The sequence below is a fragment of the Triturus cristatus genome, chromosome 6 (genome assembly GCF_964204655.1).
Source record: "Triturus cristatus chromosome 6, aTriCri1.1, whole genome shotgun sequence".
In the NCBI taxonomy this organism is placed as follows: Eukaryota; Metazoa; Chordata; class Amphibia; order Caudata; family Salamandridae; genus Triturus; species Triturus cristatus.
The window spans coordinates 999,719,891-999,738,638 of record NC_140589.1 but is presented as its reverse complement, the minus strand read 5'-3'; the positions used below and the strand labels follow the sequence as shown (position 1 = coordinate 999,738,638).

Here is an 18,748-nt window from a genome sequence, read left to right as displayed (position 1 = left end):
TTTTCCCCACTAGGAAGTCCACAGCTCAGTCTTTTTAATATTAACACCCTCTGGCTTGCACAATGTCTAACAAGTTGCTATCACACTTGTGGCGTTCTAAAAGAATGTCTGCTGACTTTGGATACATTCTCACTAAACAAATACCACATGCCTATTCACATACATACATACATACATACATATATACATATATGTATACGTGGTAGATTCTAATGACTGTCACCATTGTATTAAAACAATTATCTTTGTGAACAATATAATTTAGCCCAAACCTCTGACAGAGTTTAACCCCTTCAGGGCGGCGCGGATTTCCGCGCCACGCTGAAGGTTCCGTGCGCGGGCGGGGCCATGACGGAACGGTTCCGTCATGCGCACAGCGCAACCGACGTGCATGACGGAACCGTTCCGTCATGCGCGTCGAAGGGGTTAAGATTTTTGTATATGTCTTTGTTAAGTCCAACATTTGCATTGAAAAGAGAGTTTACTAATGTGCCCTGCGTACTTTGCACCTCTTCACCTTTTACTAGCGATCCTCAAACAGCATGATCGTGGTAGGTGACATCCACCTCATTGTTGATTTAGCACAAGGCACCCATGCACCTGAACTAATAAGTACATTAGTAATGTTTGAATGAACCTAACAAATCATGTAAAAGATATTTCTTCTTGTTAAGTCTCCCTGTGGCAGGCATACAAGTTTGGTTCAATCCCAGGTTTACTACCCTAAGTAAATCTGGGATTGTGTCAGAGGCCATGGGTGGATGCACAGGAATGCCCATGCTCCACACATGGAATGCCTCCCACTACGAAATGTAACAAAATGCAAAGGATGCCACTCTGTTTTTTTAAAGTAATGCAAGCCGGTGCAAATAGACTCTTGCATTGCTTTGTATATACCATTTAAGGACTTGTGTTGCCTTTCAACAACTTGTGTCATGCAACGACAACTCAAGTCCTTAATAGATACGATATTGAATTTTGTGACTTCACATGATTCCGCCTGTCTCTTTGATTGGTGTAAGAAAGTTTATCTTGGTTTAGAACAGCCACATGCACATTTTGAGTACAATTGAGCACGCCATTGAGCACACTTATTTCAGCTACATTTGAACTCACAAAGGACAAAGGGTCAGATGTACTGCTCTTTTTGTGGTCACAAATTCTGCGAATCAAAGTTTGCAAATGCAAAACAGAGTTTTCCTATATTTCTACTTCTCACATTATATATATACCTGGTGTGGATATCTTTCATTTAGTGACTCAAGAGATTATAGACTGGTAAAACAAGCTGCTTTACATTCCTTCAAGACTTAGCCTGAAGGCTGCTCTCCATAGCTACCACTAGGATAGCTTTCAATAAAGGTTGTCTTTAACCTATAACCAATAAGGGGTTGTTTGGACTGATACAGGGTGCCCACTATAACTAGTGGACAGCATATATCAGGCCAACTTCTCACACTGCCTAGCACCAATGCAGGCACCCTTGCACCATAGTGCAAGGTGCCTTCTTTACTGGCTAGATTGCTTTTATGCAGGAAGGCACACCTTTGTGCACAAAGGCAATACTTAGAGGTATATTTTTATTTGCACAAAAGCAATCCATAGAGGCTTATTTTCTCTTTCTTTCTGTGCTGCAAAATGCAGCACATGTAGAAAGAGGACTTAATGAGGAGAATTAAAGATATTTCTCCAGATTCTTCTCTTTATGACTTTATTGGATAGGTACATGATTTTGGTGCAAAACCAGGTTTAAAAGTCTTTGTAAATCTGGGTTTGCATCAAAATAGATGGGTGGATGCACGGGAATGCCCATGCTCCACCCATGTAACGCCTACCCAACATAAAAGTAACGCAAGGCAGAGCTTACTAAACAATGCAATGTAGTTTTGTGTAAATCCCAGAAAAGGACTCGCCTTGCTTTGGACAGCTTTCATCACGCAAGAGAAGTACAAGTCCTTAGTAAATCTGCCCCTTGGTCTCCACCTATATCGGTCTATACAGCAAAAGAACTTCACAGTGACTTGGGGTATGCACAATTAGGGGGCAGTTGATATCCTTTTATGTGCATGGAACACTGTCCCAAATACATGAAACACATTCAAGTTATCTTTCTAAATCTTCACTGCACTCCCTCACATTATGATTACAAAGTCTCTCCCAGAGTATTCTGGCAGCATTCATCCGCTATAAGGCAAATGTAATGAAAGTGGAATGTTCTCAGAAAATGAATACATGCCAGATAAATAAATGGCATGTTTTTGTCATTCTTATTTATTTTCTCTCTCATCTGGACCCACCTTGTAAATTCCTGAATTTATTAAACAATGGGAAACCTGGCAAGGTGCTTGTTTTCCCTCCTTGACTTAAGGATGTCCACTCCAGCAAGCACATAGAAAACACGCCTTGGCAAAAGCAATTGGTCTGGAAATGGCTGTATCAAAGTTTGGTATGTGTTGTGATGTTTTTTGTAGCTTTATTGTTGGGGTAGCTTCTTGGCACTCACTAGTATGAAAAAACACATTGTCTCAAAGCAAAGATAACACGCATTGCTGTAGTAGTCCTTGGCACTAAAGGGAATTACTTCAACTCACCGTGAAGTTAGCAAATATCTGGTGAAGTTAGCAAATATCTGAAGAGGCATGACCCATTGCCCCACACAGTATGCTTTAAGGGTTGTAAGAAAAATGTGAATTACACAACTGATCAATGGATGGAGAGGGCTGGCTGAAAGTATACGTATATTTTACATAATATTTCATTAAAATCAAAAGCTCTTGGATAAAGCCAGACCTGGAAAACACATGGGAACATAGAGGCATTACACACTTAAACAACAACTCAAGTAAGCTACAAAAGTAGGTCGGTGGGATAGGGCATTTGGTGATCCGATCTCTAGAAGGTACGTAGAAGTAGATCATACAAAGGCAAGCTTTCCCATTACAGGAACAAAAGTAACAAGTTTCAAATTTGTTGTGAATTCTTGCTGTCTTTGACTGTCCGACTGGTAAATGCAGGTTACATTTTGTAAGTGAAAACCAAAAGACCATATGTCTTGAAAAACAAAGGGTTGAATTTAGAGTTACAAATATTTGATAAATTATTACAGCTCAACTGAGTATAAAATCTGATGTTTTTCATAAAGCACTAGTGGAAATGGGGTTGCCCTTTTTCCCTCAGCATCTGGGCATTAATAAATAATCTGCAGCGAATGCTGTCGGGTCAAACAATTTTATTGTGTGTGATGCCGGTAACAAACTTTTAAACCAGTCAATCATTAATCCATAATGATAGTTAAACAGTTCTGAAACACCCCAACAAACATAAATAAAGGTACTCATACAGAGTGAGACAGGCTACAGCCCGAACTGCTGAACGGAATTGCCCTAAATTTTGCAAGAAGGTAGTGCTTGGTTCAGAAAGCGAGCTTTTTTTAAAATGGTGAAAATCTGTTCAGTAGTTGCTGAGAAATTCAATAAATAAGAGTCAAAAAATCAATTTCCCATAGGAAACTTTAGGCAAGGCTACAACTCGAACTGCTGAACGGAATTACCCCAAATTTGGCAAGAAGGTGTGCTTGGTTCAGAAAGCGACCTTATGCAAAATGGTGTAAATCCGTTCACTAGTTGCTGAGAAAATCAAAAAATAAAAATATCGATATCTATGGCTGAGGAGGGTTCGCGTACCCTCTTGACCACGAGCTTTATTCTAATTGGCTGTGAACACTCCAAACCAGGAAATGTTGGCAGCCATCTTCTGACTGTAGAACCGAGTCACAAGAGAACAGAAAAACAAAGGTGAAACAAAAGAAAAGGGGGAAGGGTAGAAACACCCTGACCCCCTAGGCCTGCTCAGGGGGTCCCACAAGGACCCCGAGGGCCAAAAAAACCTTTAAAAAAAATAATCTTGGTGAAATTTGCGCTGGTGTCACGAATCCAGCCAAACTTTTAAAAAAAAGAAGCGCAGGCTCTAGCACTTCATTTAATTGAGGCCCCCGGGTGGGCCAGGTCCCAGGGGTATTTGTAACAAATATATGCGGGGGCCTGTACGGCCCCCCGCAACCCCGGGGACTGCCAGCACCAGGGGCTTGCTTCAAATTATGTGCGGGAGGGCACTCAGCCCTCCCGCAGCCCTGGGACCCACCACCCCCGGGGTTGCTTTTTTAATGCATGGGAGGCCACCAAAGCCCCCCCACACCCCTGGGACCGCCACCTTCCCGGGGCACTTAATGTTGAGATATGGGGCCCGTAGCAGACTCCTGGTCCCGGGAACCAGCACCTCCCCGGGCTTTGAAACAATGGGAGGGGGGCCCCCCTCCTGGAGCTCTTGATGGCCCTGGGGACCGCCACCCCCCAGGGCCGATTCCTGCAGTGTCCCGAGGTGCCCACCCCAGGACACTGCTGTTTGCAATGACAGCCCTGTCATTGCAAACTCTGATTTGCTTCATTGAAGCGAGAGCAGGGAAATCTGCTCTTGCTTAAATGAAGCAAAGCACAATTGCTTTTCCATATGGGGAGATGCATGTCAGCAGCTTCCCGTGTGGAAAAGCAATGCCGGCTCCCGCAGGAGGTGGGGAGCCGGCGGAACCATGGAGAAATTGGGGTCCCCCATGGTCCCCAATGGATAGGGCCGGCCCGAGGGATGGGGTCCCCGGGGCCAGAAGTGGCCTGGGAGGGGGGCCACGCAGCCACCCTCCCCTAATAACTAACTAAAAAAATAAGTAAAAAAGGGAAGGCCGTCCCCGGGGGATGGGGTCCCCGGGGCCATAAATGGCCTAAGGAGAGGGGCCACGCGGCCCCACTCCAAATATATAAAAAAAAAAAAAATACTGGCCATGCCCAGGGGGATAGGGTCCCCGGGGCTGAAAATGGCCTCGGGAGGGGACCACGTGCCCTCCCTCCCAAAAATAATTAAAAAGAAAGGATGGCCATGCGCCGGTGGATGGGATCCCCGGGGGCAAAATTGGCCTCGGGAGGGGGCCGCATGGCCCCTTCCCGGTTTTTTTATAAAGAAAAAAAAAGAGCAGGCACTGGGGGATAGGGTCCCTAGGACCACAATTAATGTAAAAGAAGGGGGGCCACACAGCCCCCCTTGTGAAATAATTGTTTTTGTTTTAAAAAGCCAGCATCGCGGTTATGCCCCACCCCCTTCCTGCAGCACTCAGCAAACGCATCCCGTTGCGTGTTGTAAGTTGGAAAATTAATTCCCCTTGAATACTGAGGGTCCCTGGGGGCCAACCAGCCCACCAGGTACCTCCAGTATGCGCCAAGGAGCTGCGTTGCAGAGAGGTGTTCAGAGGCAACGCCCCTTTTTACACCTCTCTGCAACACAGCTCTGTGGTGCTTACTGGAGGTACCTGGTGGGCTAGTGGCCCCTCAGTGACCCTAAGGACTCAAGGGAAATGAATCCCCCAAATTACAACGTGCCAGAGGGCGCATTTGCACAGTGGTGCCTGACATAGCAAATTGCAAACGCACCCCCTGGCACATTGTAATTGGGGGATTAGGTCCCCTTCAATCATGAGGGTCCCTGGGGCGAACTAGCCCACCAGGTACCTCCAGTATGCACAAGGGAGCTGCGTTGCAGAGAAAAGTTCAGAGGCAATGCACCTTTTTACACCTCTCTGCAACACAGTTCTGTGTTGCTTACTGGAGGTAGCTGGTGGGCCAGTTGGCCCTCAGGGACCCTCAGGACTCAAGGGTACTTAATTCCCCAATTTACAATGCACCAGGGGGTGCGCTTTCACAGCGGTGCAGGAAGGGGGCATGGCCTGATGTGACAAGTGTGCAAACGCGCCCTGTGGTGCGTTTTACATTGGGGAATTAAGTCCCCTTGAATCCTGTGGGTCCCTGGGGGCCAACTAGCTCACCAGGTACGTCCAGTAAGCGCCACCAAGTTGCGTTTCAGAGAGGTGTAAAAAGGGACGTGGCCTCAGACCACCTCTCTGCAACGCAGCTCTGTGGCGCTTAATGGAGGTACCTGGTGGGCTAGTTGGCCCCCAGGGACCCTCAGGATTCAAGTGGAATTAATCCCACAACTTAAAAACTTCCAGGGGCACGTTTGCACAGTGGTGAAGGGAGGGGGTGGGGCCTGAGGTGACATGTGTGTACTTATGCAATCACTCCGCCAAAACCCAAGCACTTATACATTCACCATGCACTCTCCTTGCAGCACTCTAATCATCCAGTCACTACCCATGCACTCATGCAATGACCCACGCACTTACTCATGCACTGCTACAATACCCTGAGCAGTACCATGCAGTCCAGCCATCGCCCTGTCACTACCATGCACTCCTCCAATCACCCAGCCAGCACCATGTACTTATCCAATCACTCCACCAAAACCCAAGCACTTATAAATTCACCATGCACTCTCCTTGCAGTACTCTAATCTTCCAGTCAGTACCCATGTACTCATGGAATGACCCAGGCCCTGATACATACACTGCTACAATCCCCTGTGCACTTCCCATGCAGATCTCTAACCACCTACACAGTACTGATTCACTCCTCCAATTACCCAGGTTGTACCCATGCACTCCAGAAATCCCTCTGTCACTAACCATGCACTCCTCAAATCACCCATCCAGCATCATGTACTTATCCAATCACTCTGCCAAAACCCAAACACTTCTAAATTCACCTTGCACTGTCCTTGCAGCACTCTAATCATCCAGTTACTACCCATGTACTCATGCAATGATCCAGGCACTAACACATACACTGCTACAATCTCCTGTGCACTACCCATGCAGATCTCTAACCACCTACAGAGTACTGAGTCACTCCTCCAATTACCCAGGTTGTACCCATGCACTCCAGAAATCCCTCTGTCACTACCCATGCACTCCTCAAATCACCCATCCAGCATCATGTACTTATTTAATCACTCCGCCAAAACCCAAGCACTTATAAATTCACCATGCACTCTCCTTACAGTACTCTAATCATCCACTCAGTACCCATGTACTCATGCAATGACCCAGGCACTAACTCATGGCAAAAACAGAGGGGGTCATGCTAATCACAGGGGTACCCTCAACGCATAGTGTTCCCTAGTGTATTTAGGTGCTTTCACTGTATTCTAAGTGTCTTTTAGCAAAGCACTGGCTCCGGTCCTGGTTAGTCAGTCAGTTACCACCAGGACCCATCAGTAAAAAGTTAGGGGCACAGGAGGACTTTCAGCTACTCTGTTGGTTCCTTCTGCAAATCTCTTGCTTCTTCCTGCACTTTTCTTCGTCTTTCTGGACTTTTTATATTTTTCTTGCTTCTTTCTGCGCTTTTCTTCCTCTTTCTTTACATGTCCTACCTTTGTAGGCATAGTTAGAAATTAGCATTTAAATAACCATTGAAATTCAGTGAAAAAACCATAGGTTTCAGGCACGTTATAGTTAGAAATTAGCATTTAAAAAACATTGAAATTCACTGAAAAAAACATAGGTTTCAGGCACGTTATAGTTAGAAATTAGCATTTAAAAAACCGTAGAAATTCACTGAAAAAACCATAGGTTTCAGGGATGTTATAGTTAGTTGGACATTTCACTCGTGCAAAACCATAGAAATTCCCCAGTTATAGTTAGTTCAGCTAACTATAACTCGCGCCCCCGCAATGCACTGCTGATGACCTCACATATTACATCATTCATGACATGGTCAGTGACATCACTGATGACATCTCAAATGATATCACTGATGACATCACTGATGACATCATCCATGTCAAAATCTGATGCACCTCCTCACACTCGAATATAACCTTTAAGACACCCACTGTAAAATACAGACTACCATTTTTTAAACCATCGACACACCAATACCAGGTACTACATACGCACTCACTGATTCCTAGGTCTACACACACATCCACTCATACACCCACACAAATCACTCATGCATATAGTCACTCATCAATACAACACTATCATATGCACTCATACACCTTTACAGACACTCACACACCACCACTCATCCATGGAGTTACTCACACACCTAGTCAGTCATGCAAAGAATCAATCACACTCCCATTTCTTCACCTATACAGTTATACACACACCACCTCACTTATTCAAACATATACTAACACTTTCTTACTCTTTTATACAATCACTGATACAAGTACTCACTCATCCATACAGGCACTCTTACAATCACTGACTCTCACGTATAGTCATTTATATACTCCAACTCCCACATACACTGCCATACACTCCAGGGTCAAAATGGCGACTTGTTTTCAGGCCATGTCCTTCAGTCCCCTTACTCTGTGATTGAAAGAAGTATTATTAGGGTCACTATGGAGGACACGTTTAACTACTAAAGGATGGACCATTGTTTTTGTATATATATATATATATATATATATTACCTACTGGCAGTCGCCAGTAGGTAGTTATAGTTAAGACCTATTTTCCATAGGAAATCCGCAACATTCTATTTGGAATAACGTTGGCGCCGATTGACAAATCTTCGCGATATTTTCCAATCTTATGGCCAGCTCCAGTCCGCTCCTATCCTGAAAATTTCACGGTGATTCGTCAAGTGGGGCAGAGAAAAAAGGGGGGTCCCAAAACCCTTTTTCCCCATGCATTTTCCCATAGGACCTGTTGACGCAGCTACAGCCCGAAATGCTGAATGGAATTACACCAAATTTGGCAAAGAGGTAGTCCTCAGTTCAGACTCGTGCCTTTTGCTTAAATGGTATAAATCCGTTCAGTAGTTCCAGAGAAAAGTAGAGTTAAAAAGATAGATATATCTGGGCGGAGCCTAACCACACATCTCATCGTGAGATCTGATTAGCTGTCAGTACTTCATCCAAGAAGTGTTGGCAGCCATCTTGGGACCAATATACATGATAGCACCTCATTAAAAAGCATTGCAGTTAATAGAAGATTTTAAGACTCTAGTTACATTATAAATCATTTGTTGATGGTACCATACTCATTTTAGGAATTGTGGTGTGTTCTAAGGTGATTTTACCATGTGAAAAAGCCTTCTGCTGTGATATCATGAATCATGTTTGAGAGAAAACTATTTTCTCATGCTTTTCCCACAGAGATTTGGAAGGTGATCTATAAGCTAAACTGAGAGCTTATTTTCTGTAAATTCACATTATCTTTCTCAGTCATGTGAGAATGAAGTCTGACATTTTCAGTAAAACATGTACATCCAACAAGGGCAGAGACTGTCAGTTGATTCCTTTGTGTTCTACTGCAGCTTCCCAGAGTGTTCTAAAGAACAACTAGAGCGCTAACAGTCCTACTTATGACAAACGTATTGCACACCTGAAGCCATTTTGATTGGAATAAAGTGGTAACTCTTAAAACATTTAATTTAAAAATGAACTAAATGAGGGGGTTCATTTTGCCATAGAAAATATGATTAGTGCTACAGAAAGAAAAATTAGGGCACATTTTGAGTGACTTCTCAAATCCTCTTCTATTTCATTAACAAATTCTGACATGCAGACTGAAACATGCACTTTCAATACCAGCAGCAGACTTCCCTGGTGAGCAGTAGCTTTACTACAGTGATCTAATGAGCAACTAGAGTGCTAACATTCAGAATTTATGGCAAATGTGTGACACATCTGAATGCCTTCTTGATGGAACCAAAGTAAAAAACTGAAAGTATTTCCTACTGAGGAGACTGCAGTAAATGAGGAAATTAGGAAACGTCATAACAAATAAATCTCCCAAGATGGCCACCAGAGACAAAATAGCCCAAATGTAGCCCAAATATCACCCAGATGTAGCCCAAGTATAGCCCAATAACAGAATGTCCCAGAGTGTTCTTAAGAACAACTAGAGTGCTTACTGTCTTACGTATGACAAAAGTATGGCACACCTGAAGCCATCTTGATTGGAATAAACTGGTAACAATTAAAACATTTAATTTAAAAAGGAACACAATCAGGGGGTTCATTTTGCCATAGAAATTATGATTAGTGCTGACGAAAGAAAAATTAGGGCACATTTTGAGTGACTCCTCAAATCCCCTTCTATTTCATTAAAAAATTCTGATATGCAGACTGAAACATGCACTTTTAATACCAGCAGCAGACTTCCGTGGTGAGCAGTAGCTTTACTACAGTGATCTAATGAGCAACTAGAGTGCTAATATTCAGAATTTATGGCAAATGTGTGACATATCTGAATACCTTCTTGATGGAATCAAAGTAAAAAACTGAAAGCATTTCCTACTGAGGAGACTGCAGTAAATGAGGAAATTAGGAAACTTCATAACAAATAAATCTCCCAAGATGGCCACCAGAGACAAAAGAGCCCAAATGAAGCACACATATGACCCACATGTAGCCCAATGACAGAAGTGTGCAAAACACTTATTTTTTGTGTATTTGCAGTTTTATATAGTGCAGACGTGTCAGGTATTAGAGTGCTTTACATGAGCATTGGTTACATCACACAAGATCAAATTAATTTTGGTTGTAGACACGGGGAGATTAAGTGATTTGACCAGAATCACAGAATGTTGAGCTGAAGCAGAAACTCCAACCTGGTTCCCCAGTTGCAAAGTCTGCAGCTCTGGAAGTAACACCACATCCTCTCCCCTAGGTGCAACATTTAATCAAGTGGTCAACTGGATAAAAAAACATAAAGATTACAAATAATTTAAAAGTTCTTTGTCGCTATTTGAAAACTCAGACAATATGTCCTCATTTTAGTTATTTAGAGCACTAACCATAATTTTGATGCAAATAAGACCCTCTCATATATGTAATTTCTAAAGGAAATGCTCTAGATATTACAGTTTTGATTACATCAAGATGACGTCAGGCATTCCACACTTTTGTAATAAAAATAGAATGTTAGCAATCTAGTTGTTCATTGGGGCACTGTTGAGAGGCAGAGGCCAGGGGCATGGACTCTGAAAATTGAATGCAGATAGGAGAGTGCAGAGGCAACAATTTGACCACACTGGGCAGGCAGGAAGGGCGGTGGCAGCACAACAGACTATGGAGGGCAGTGGTAAGGGGGGCAGGGGCAACAAACCAACAATACAGGACTGGCAAAAGAGGCTGTGGCAATATAATAGTCCATTGTGGGCAGAAGGAAGAGGCAGTGGTAGTACAACCATACATGCCAACAGACCCGTTTCAGCCAGGAAACGTCCAATGTTTTTAAGCTCAAATGGGCTTTATTTGATCTGTCTCCTGCCTACAATCTCCTCTTTTTCAATGTAACTCAAAGGGGAAAATCAATGCCCCAGTTTTTTTTCAAAATCTCCCTCTTACCAAGTTCAAAATTTGGTACATTGGATCATGGTAGGCAGGAGGAATTGGGGTAGGGACATGGACTCGGATAACAGAGGACAGGAAGGACATGGAGAGGCGCACCAAACTGACCCTACAGGGCAGGCGTCAGGGTTTGCAGCAGCACAATACACCACACAGGGCATGCGGGGTGGGAGTGCAGCACAACAATCCATAGAAAGCAATAGGGAGGGGACAGGACCATGCACATGGACAACAGAGAAAGAGGGGAAAGAGGCAATGGTAGCTAGCTGACCATAATGGACAGACACAGGAGAGAAAGCTGCAACATAACAGACCATAAAGGGCAGGAGGGACAGATCAGGTTCATTACAATGGAACAGACAAGCCAGGGAAGGGGAATAGGGGTCTGCACATGGAAACAGAGGGCTGGGGGCAAGGGGGCAGGGCAGGAGCAGCAAGATGACCATGGAGGTAAGGCAGGATGGGCAATAGAAACAAGACACACCATGGAGAGCAACAATGAGACTATGATGGCATACACACAGACCATGGAGGGAAGGTGGGAGGGGGTCAGGGACAGCTAGCTGACCACACAGGGAAGTTGGGAGGGGCCATGGCAGCACAGAAGACCATGCATGGCAAGCGGGAGGGTTAGTGGCAACACAATGGCTATGATGGTCAAAAAGACAGGTGCAGGAGCATTCACAAAGGACCATGGAGGATAGAAGGGAGGGTCAGGACCTGGGCACAGACAAGAGAGTTCAGGGGAAGGGGCCTCACAACAGACCGCGCGGGGCAGGCAGGAGGAGCAGTTGCAGCACAACAGACCAGGGAGGGCAGAAGGGTGTGGCAGTAAAATGGACCACGGAGGACAGGAGGAAGGGGATAGTGGGATGGCATGTGGACAGGCAGGGTGGAGGTGGCAGGGACAGGTTACAGTCATCTGACAATGCTAGGCAGGTGGGAGGGGAGTGGCAGCTCAACAGAACACTCAGAGTAGATAGGAGTGTCAGGTCCATGGAACATGGTGGGCAAAAAGGATGGAGCAGGGACATGCACAAAGACATCGGAGGGCAGGGGGAAGGAGAATAGGGGCAGCAAGCTAAGCACAGAGGCTAAGCAGGAGGTCAATGATGGGCCATAGAATTGGGCAATGGAGGGCAGGAGGAGTGAACTGTTCCCTTTTTAATGTTGATAATGTATTTTTAAGGAAATTTCTGTTTTAATATGTATTTATTGTAGCATGCTTTTATGGTTTTGCACTAAAACCGAATAAAGACTTTATGACTGAGTGGACTGGTACATCATGCTAAATGGAGGGCAGTGGCAGCATATCAGACCATGCATGGCAGGAGGGAGGAGGCTAGTCCATGGATTCAGACAACAGAGGATAGGGAGGAGGTGGATGGGGCAGCAAGCTAACTGTTCAGAGAAGGTGGGTATTAGGAACTTTATTGTTTTTAAAATGTGTGTCTGTGCGAACTACTTAAAGTATGCAGCATAATCTCACTTTTATTGAGGAAGAAGAGGACGTTTGTGACTGTGACTCCGGGCTCACTTGGCAGAAACACCCCCTGACCCTCCACCCCCCATCGCAAAATGTAATGGCCGTGAAAAGGGTAGGTGGACCCAGTGTTATATAGAACATAGTCCTGAGTGCACGATTGAAAATGAAAACTAGATAGAGTATATGGTATAAACTATGCATCAAAAAGTGTGATATAAGTTGAACCGGGGGGCGTGAAATATAATATACAATACATTGTGCGCAATGACAGATTCATTGGAGAGCGCGAGATAGCACAGGCACTACTGCGTGCTACACGATATGCGCCTTGGAGTGTAATATGCACAGGGCAGTTTTGTGTAACCTAACTAGTCTCTAAAGTTTTAATATAAAATATGTGCTGAGGAGTGTAACGTTGCATATGCACTGTGACAAAGATATGGATCCCAGATTGTAATATGTATGGCATAGCGCTGTGCGTTATAACATAGGCATCGAGGAAGGCATGTTAGATGGGGCAATATAACCCGTGTGAAGGCAAGTGTGGCATGACATATTCACGTGGTGGTGTTACAGTGCACATGGGCTAGAGAGTGTTATAGCATACGCACTAGCTGGTGGAATACAACACAGAGGTGTGTGGCACTCGGCGGGCACTGGTGGGTGTAACACAGCAATGGGCTCAGCCAGGAGCACGCTGTGACTCTCAAGTGAGGTTCGTCTCCTTTCCAGAGAGTAAAATAAAAAGTATTACACATCCGGCGGTAAGTGTGTTTTATTAACAGTGAGTGGGGATTCTTGCATAGTTTTTTTTGTCGAATCCCCTTTGAATGGCTTGGTGTGCGTGTGTATTAAATGTGCCCGTCAATAGCTACCCATGTTTGTATAAATAAACGACAAGGGTGTCTACTTGGAGAGTACCCACCGGCGGGGATGCCGGGATTAGGCACGGTAGGGCGTCAGACACGTCAGAGCTTCACTAGCGGTGTACATACATTCCACGTGGATTCATCATATGCATAGTCGCCTTTTAATGAATATCACGCAAATCGTCATGGTGATAGGTACATACGGTTTGTCCAGCATGTCCTAGGTGTTTCTATAAATATATTTTTTTTTTAAATAATAAAAAACAAAGACCGGCCCCGGGGGATGTCATGATTGATGTCACCTACCATGTCATGAGTGATGTAATATGTGACGTCATCAGCAGTGCATTGCAAGCGTGCGAGTTATAGTTAGCTGAACTAACTATAACGGGGAAATTTCAATGGTTTTGTACGAGTGAAAAGTCCAGCTAACTATAACGCCCCTGAAACCTATGGTTTTTCAGTGAATTTCTAAGGTTTTTTAAATGCTAATTCCTAACTATAACGTGCCTGAAACCTATGGTTTTTTCAGTGAATATATAAATATATATACATATATATATACATATATATATATATATATATATATATATATATATATATATATATATATATATATATATATATATATATATATATATATATATATATATAACAAAGTCCTACCGTACACTGATATCACCACTGTGTCACTTTGTCTCACTTCATTCACATATGTCACCCTTATCACCTTCATGGATATAATTGTACATATGACAGCCATACATGTCTGAATCCTGTTCATATATATATAAAAACCAAAAAGTGACTGTTTACTTTGTGTGAGTACCTTTATTCATGTTTGTTAGGGGTATTGCAGAACTGTTTAACTATCATTGTGGATTAATGATTGAATGGTTTAAAACTTTGTTTCCGGCATCACACATGATACAATTGTTGACCCGACATCATCCACGTAGTTTTTCATAAAGGAACATATGTAAATACTAGCTAAATTACATCTAATTTCTTCAGCTGCAGCACAAAACAATTGCCACATGCTTATTTTCATTCAGTGCTGCACAACTCATGTGCACAGGTAATGACAAATTTTAAATTAATATATATTTTCTCATCTGTTCTCTCCAAAACAGCAACAGTACCTTCAAAGACCAGATGCCAGTCAAACGCCAATCTGACGCTATGTTCACTAACCATTTTAGCCGGCTTCTGAAGGAACTTACTGCAAAGAAGTATTTAAATTCTCCGCTTAAAGGAGAACAAAGGTAGTGGATCATTATAACAATGAAACACATTGTTTTTAATGAAACAGATATTTAACAAAGTTAATATGTTTCTTTCGATTACATATTACATTTTTGGTCACTGGAAGTCCATGAAATGTATTTATTTATGAATGTTACTTTTATTTAATGGTTCTCTTTTGTCAACAGAGCACACGAGTGCCTTGAGCAGAGGCGGCTCCTCCATTTAAGCAGCAGAGCATAGCCCCACAAGCTCCAGAGCTGAAAAATAAAATGGTAATAAAATGTTATTTATTACTGTTTTATTTTTCAGCGACCCTTCCAATACTAAGTGTCAGGACGGGCCAGGGCTAGTGCTGTCGAGTGGCAGCAGCAGGGAGCTGTTCACTTTAAAATGCATGTGTCTCCTTGGCAGGCTGTCTTGGGTTGGCCAGCCAGACATACATTTTAAAGTTTTCTAACCTAGCTGTCTTAGACAGCTGTGTTATAGAACGTGCAGGCCTCCAGTGCCCTTAGAAGCTTTGGGAGATTCTGCTCTATCCAATCCTGGTGCTTCTTTCATGGTGTGAGAGCTGTGAATGTGAAGAAAATATGTAGAAATCACTGTGGTTACTGTGTTTTTGCCCTGCTATTTTTCATTACAGGTGTTAAACTTGTTATGGTATGGTAATAGCCTGTAGTGTCAGTAATACTGGTCACCGTATTGCAAAGCCTTACTACGGGCCATTTGTAATGAGGAACTTAGTGACAGTGCAAAAGCTGCGAATGATTATCAGTCTCTGTCATGCAGAGCAAGGGACTTGCTACAGACTTTTTTTCTGCTGAACATAATGATTAAATGGATTGGTACCAATAGTTTCCCTCCAAAAATCTGAGGACTATAGATAATTTTACGTGGTAATATCATTACAAGAGAAGCAGCACAAGTACATAATTTTCATCAAGTCATCGGCCTTTCACTGTTTTCTTCTTTTGGATACATCTGCACTTAAATTTGTTGGCTCCCTTTTGAAAACTCATGATTGAATTATATCCAATACTGCTTACTCTTAATTTTAATTTAATTATCCCAGTTTTACAAAATGATAGTTTTAAGCGCTTTTCACATTGTTTTGAAGATAATTGGCTTCTGAATGTAGAGTCAATCATCTACTGTGATGAGAAATGCATTCATAAGTACAGTCTCACACCAGCACCCAGTCATCTGTATTTTGGATTTGTTATAGAGATCAGAGAGGATGCTACACAGACCTAGGTGAAATAAGAAGTTCTTGTCAAATCTGGACTGAATAAACACAGTAGTTTTACATTTGTGCTAAATGGAGAGTCAAGCATGCACAGGAAGACATACGCTATCCAAACAGAAAGGGAAGTTGTTACTGTGTGTAAGCAGTGTGTTCTGAAGTACCCTGTGTTAAACCTGTCAGCCTAAGGGTGGCCTTTCCCCAAACCTTTTGCCTCAACTCCTCCATTTTTTTCAGCATTTATTTTTGTTTGCCTGAGAACTCTGTGTACTACACCACTTCAAAAGAGTGCTAAAGTGTTTGCGCTCCTTCCGTAAAATATGATTCCATTGGCTTATCCCCACTTGGGATAATTTATGTACTTATAAGCCTCTTGTAGAGTGGTATACAATATACACAGGGCTTGTAAATTAAATGCTACTGGTGGCCCTGCAGCAATGATCGTGCCACCCCTTAATTAGCACTCTAAAAAATGTCCCAGGTGTGCATTTGCAGCTTAAATGCAGTTTTAAACTTGAGTCAACTGATCAAGGTTAGCTTAATGTCCCTGCGTTTGGGGGGGGGTTGTGTAGGAGAGTAGGATCTGCTTCACATGTTTACCCCCACATTTTGCTGGTGTTTCACTGCTTTTTGACTTTAGTCTGGGTGGGACCCTGCTATTCAGGGCCCAAGCCTAGCTGCTTCCTCTCTAAATTGATTGCATGTACTTTAGGTATACCAAGATTGGAACCTGAGGTACCCTTGTGAGTCCCTAGGATATGGTATACTGTGTACCCAGGGCATAGGTACCCCAGTGGCCTACCAGGGGCTGAAGCTTGTATTATGCCACCCCTGGAAAGCCACCCAAAATGACACCAAAGGTCTGCTACTGCAGCCTGGGTAAGGTGGTGCGTGCACCCCTTACTGAGGTATAGGTTCACTATACCTCACCTATCACTGCACATACAAACCTATCAGTCACTCCTATGGCAAGCCTTAACAATCCTGAAGGCAGAGTGCTTGGCTATATGTGAGAGGGTGCCCAGGCATGAGCTGAGCCCCTCTGCAGCCTTCGGAATCTTTTCTCCGGGGTTGTCATTGGAGCAGCCTGACCATATACTCTTAAGTGCATTATATCTTAAACGGTTAATGCTAACTTTGGACTGGCTGCACGGAAACATGTTGTGTTTGGTCTGAAACACCTTGGAATCATACCCCCACATCAGTTCTTGATGTGAGTATATGATCCCATCCTTCTAGAGGGAGAGACATGGCAGTATTGGTATACCCGGAAGAAATCTAATAAAGCCCTGGCATCACAAAATGGATGCTGCAGTCACAGACACAGGTCTGGCCTCCTGCTGCTGACCGAAACTCCGGCAGGGGAGGACTGGACAATAGGTTTCCTTTCACAGGGATGTGTAATCACCTCCCAGACAGGCTTATGTGTATTGGTGCTGGGTGGAAGCACTCTCAGAGCGCTTTGAAGTCCTGCACTGGGGGCTCATTTGGTGTCCTTGTGCATAGTCCAGCTCAAACTGGTTCAGGGGCTTGAAGCCCCTGCTCTGGCATGAAACTGGACAATGGAAATGGGTGTAGCCACCCCTCTTTCCAAACCCTCCCATAGGTGGGTCCCCAGAGCTAGTCCAACCCCTTCCTTAGGTATAAGTAAGGAACCTCTGTAACCAGAACTTGAGATATCCCTGGACAAAACTCTGAAGCTGAATCCTGGACCTTTGATGCTCTACTAAAGACTAGAGGACTGAAGAAATCTCCCTTGGGGTCAAGAAGTGACTCCCCTGCTTGGCAGGCACCAATAAGCATTTTGCCGGTCTGCATTTCCGAAGCTCCCGCCGGACTCCACAGTATTTGCAGTCCAGGAAGAGAATTTTTAGACATGTCAGAGGCAGACCCGAGTCCCCAGCAAAGCTGAGACCCGCAGCCCTCGTGAGTAGCGTGGAACCAGAACTCCTGGTCAACGTGCACTTTTGCAAGTGCATTGATTTCTCAACGTCTCTTGAAGTCGTGCTTGGGGTTACTTGTAGCTCCCACCTCGAGCAGAAGATCCTCTGAAGATTGTCAGCCTAGTCACCCGAGTGACCCTTGGGCCGCCATTTTGTGTTTCCTCTTGAGGTCCCTTTGCGATCCCTGGTCCGTCGACTGGTGGGTCCTTGAGGGGGGTCGTCAAGTTGGCTCGCCAGAGCACCAGGGAGGTGTGTGAATTTGCTCGGTTCCAGGTATGCGCAGGCATCCTGCTGCCCTGTGTCCTCGTCGGTATCTAAAGATTGGTAGAACTGCCTAAAGGTATCTACTATCTGAGAGTCGGAGTGCACTTCCTCGTCCAAGGGCTTCTTTATCAATGGTGTATCCGCAGACAGAGTTTTAGCTCTGAGCAAGCAACCTCCTGCATTTGTCGCTGCTCAGGTAGAACTTGTGTCGTAGGCGGAGTAGGGCGTACTCGACCCTATCCAGGTCTAGACGCTTTTAGAGGAGCAGTTTCTTTTTCAGTTCTCTCCATACCCTCGGCACACCTGTGTGCTTATGTATAGTCTCTGGCTCTCTTACCTCCTGATTTATGTTCTGTCGAATTTCCCGGTGTCTTCTATTGTCAGCGGATGATATAGCCATAAATAACCCCCTCGTTACCAATTTTAGAGTCTCCCAAATTGCAGC

General features: G+C 44.0%; 1 protein-coding gene across 2 annotated transcripts in view; it reads left to right on the top strand.

Moving 5' to 3' along the window:
* Positions 1-18,748, top strand: part of LOC146820912 (uncharacterized) — a 516,513-nt gene that overhangs the window by 12,286 nt on the left and 485,479 nt on the right. For both annotated transcript variants that reach the window (XM_085609307.1, XM_085609308.1), the window contains exon 3: positions 14,742-14,873. In XM_085609307.1, coding sequence (XP_085465433.1) covers positions 14,742-14,873 — 132 coding nt within the window. The remainder of the gene's footprint in view (positions 1-14,741; positions 14,874-18,748) is intronic.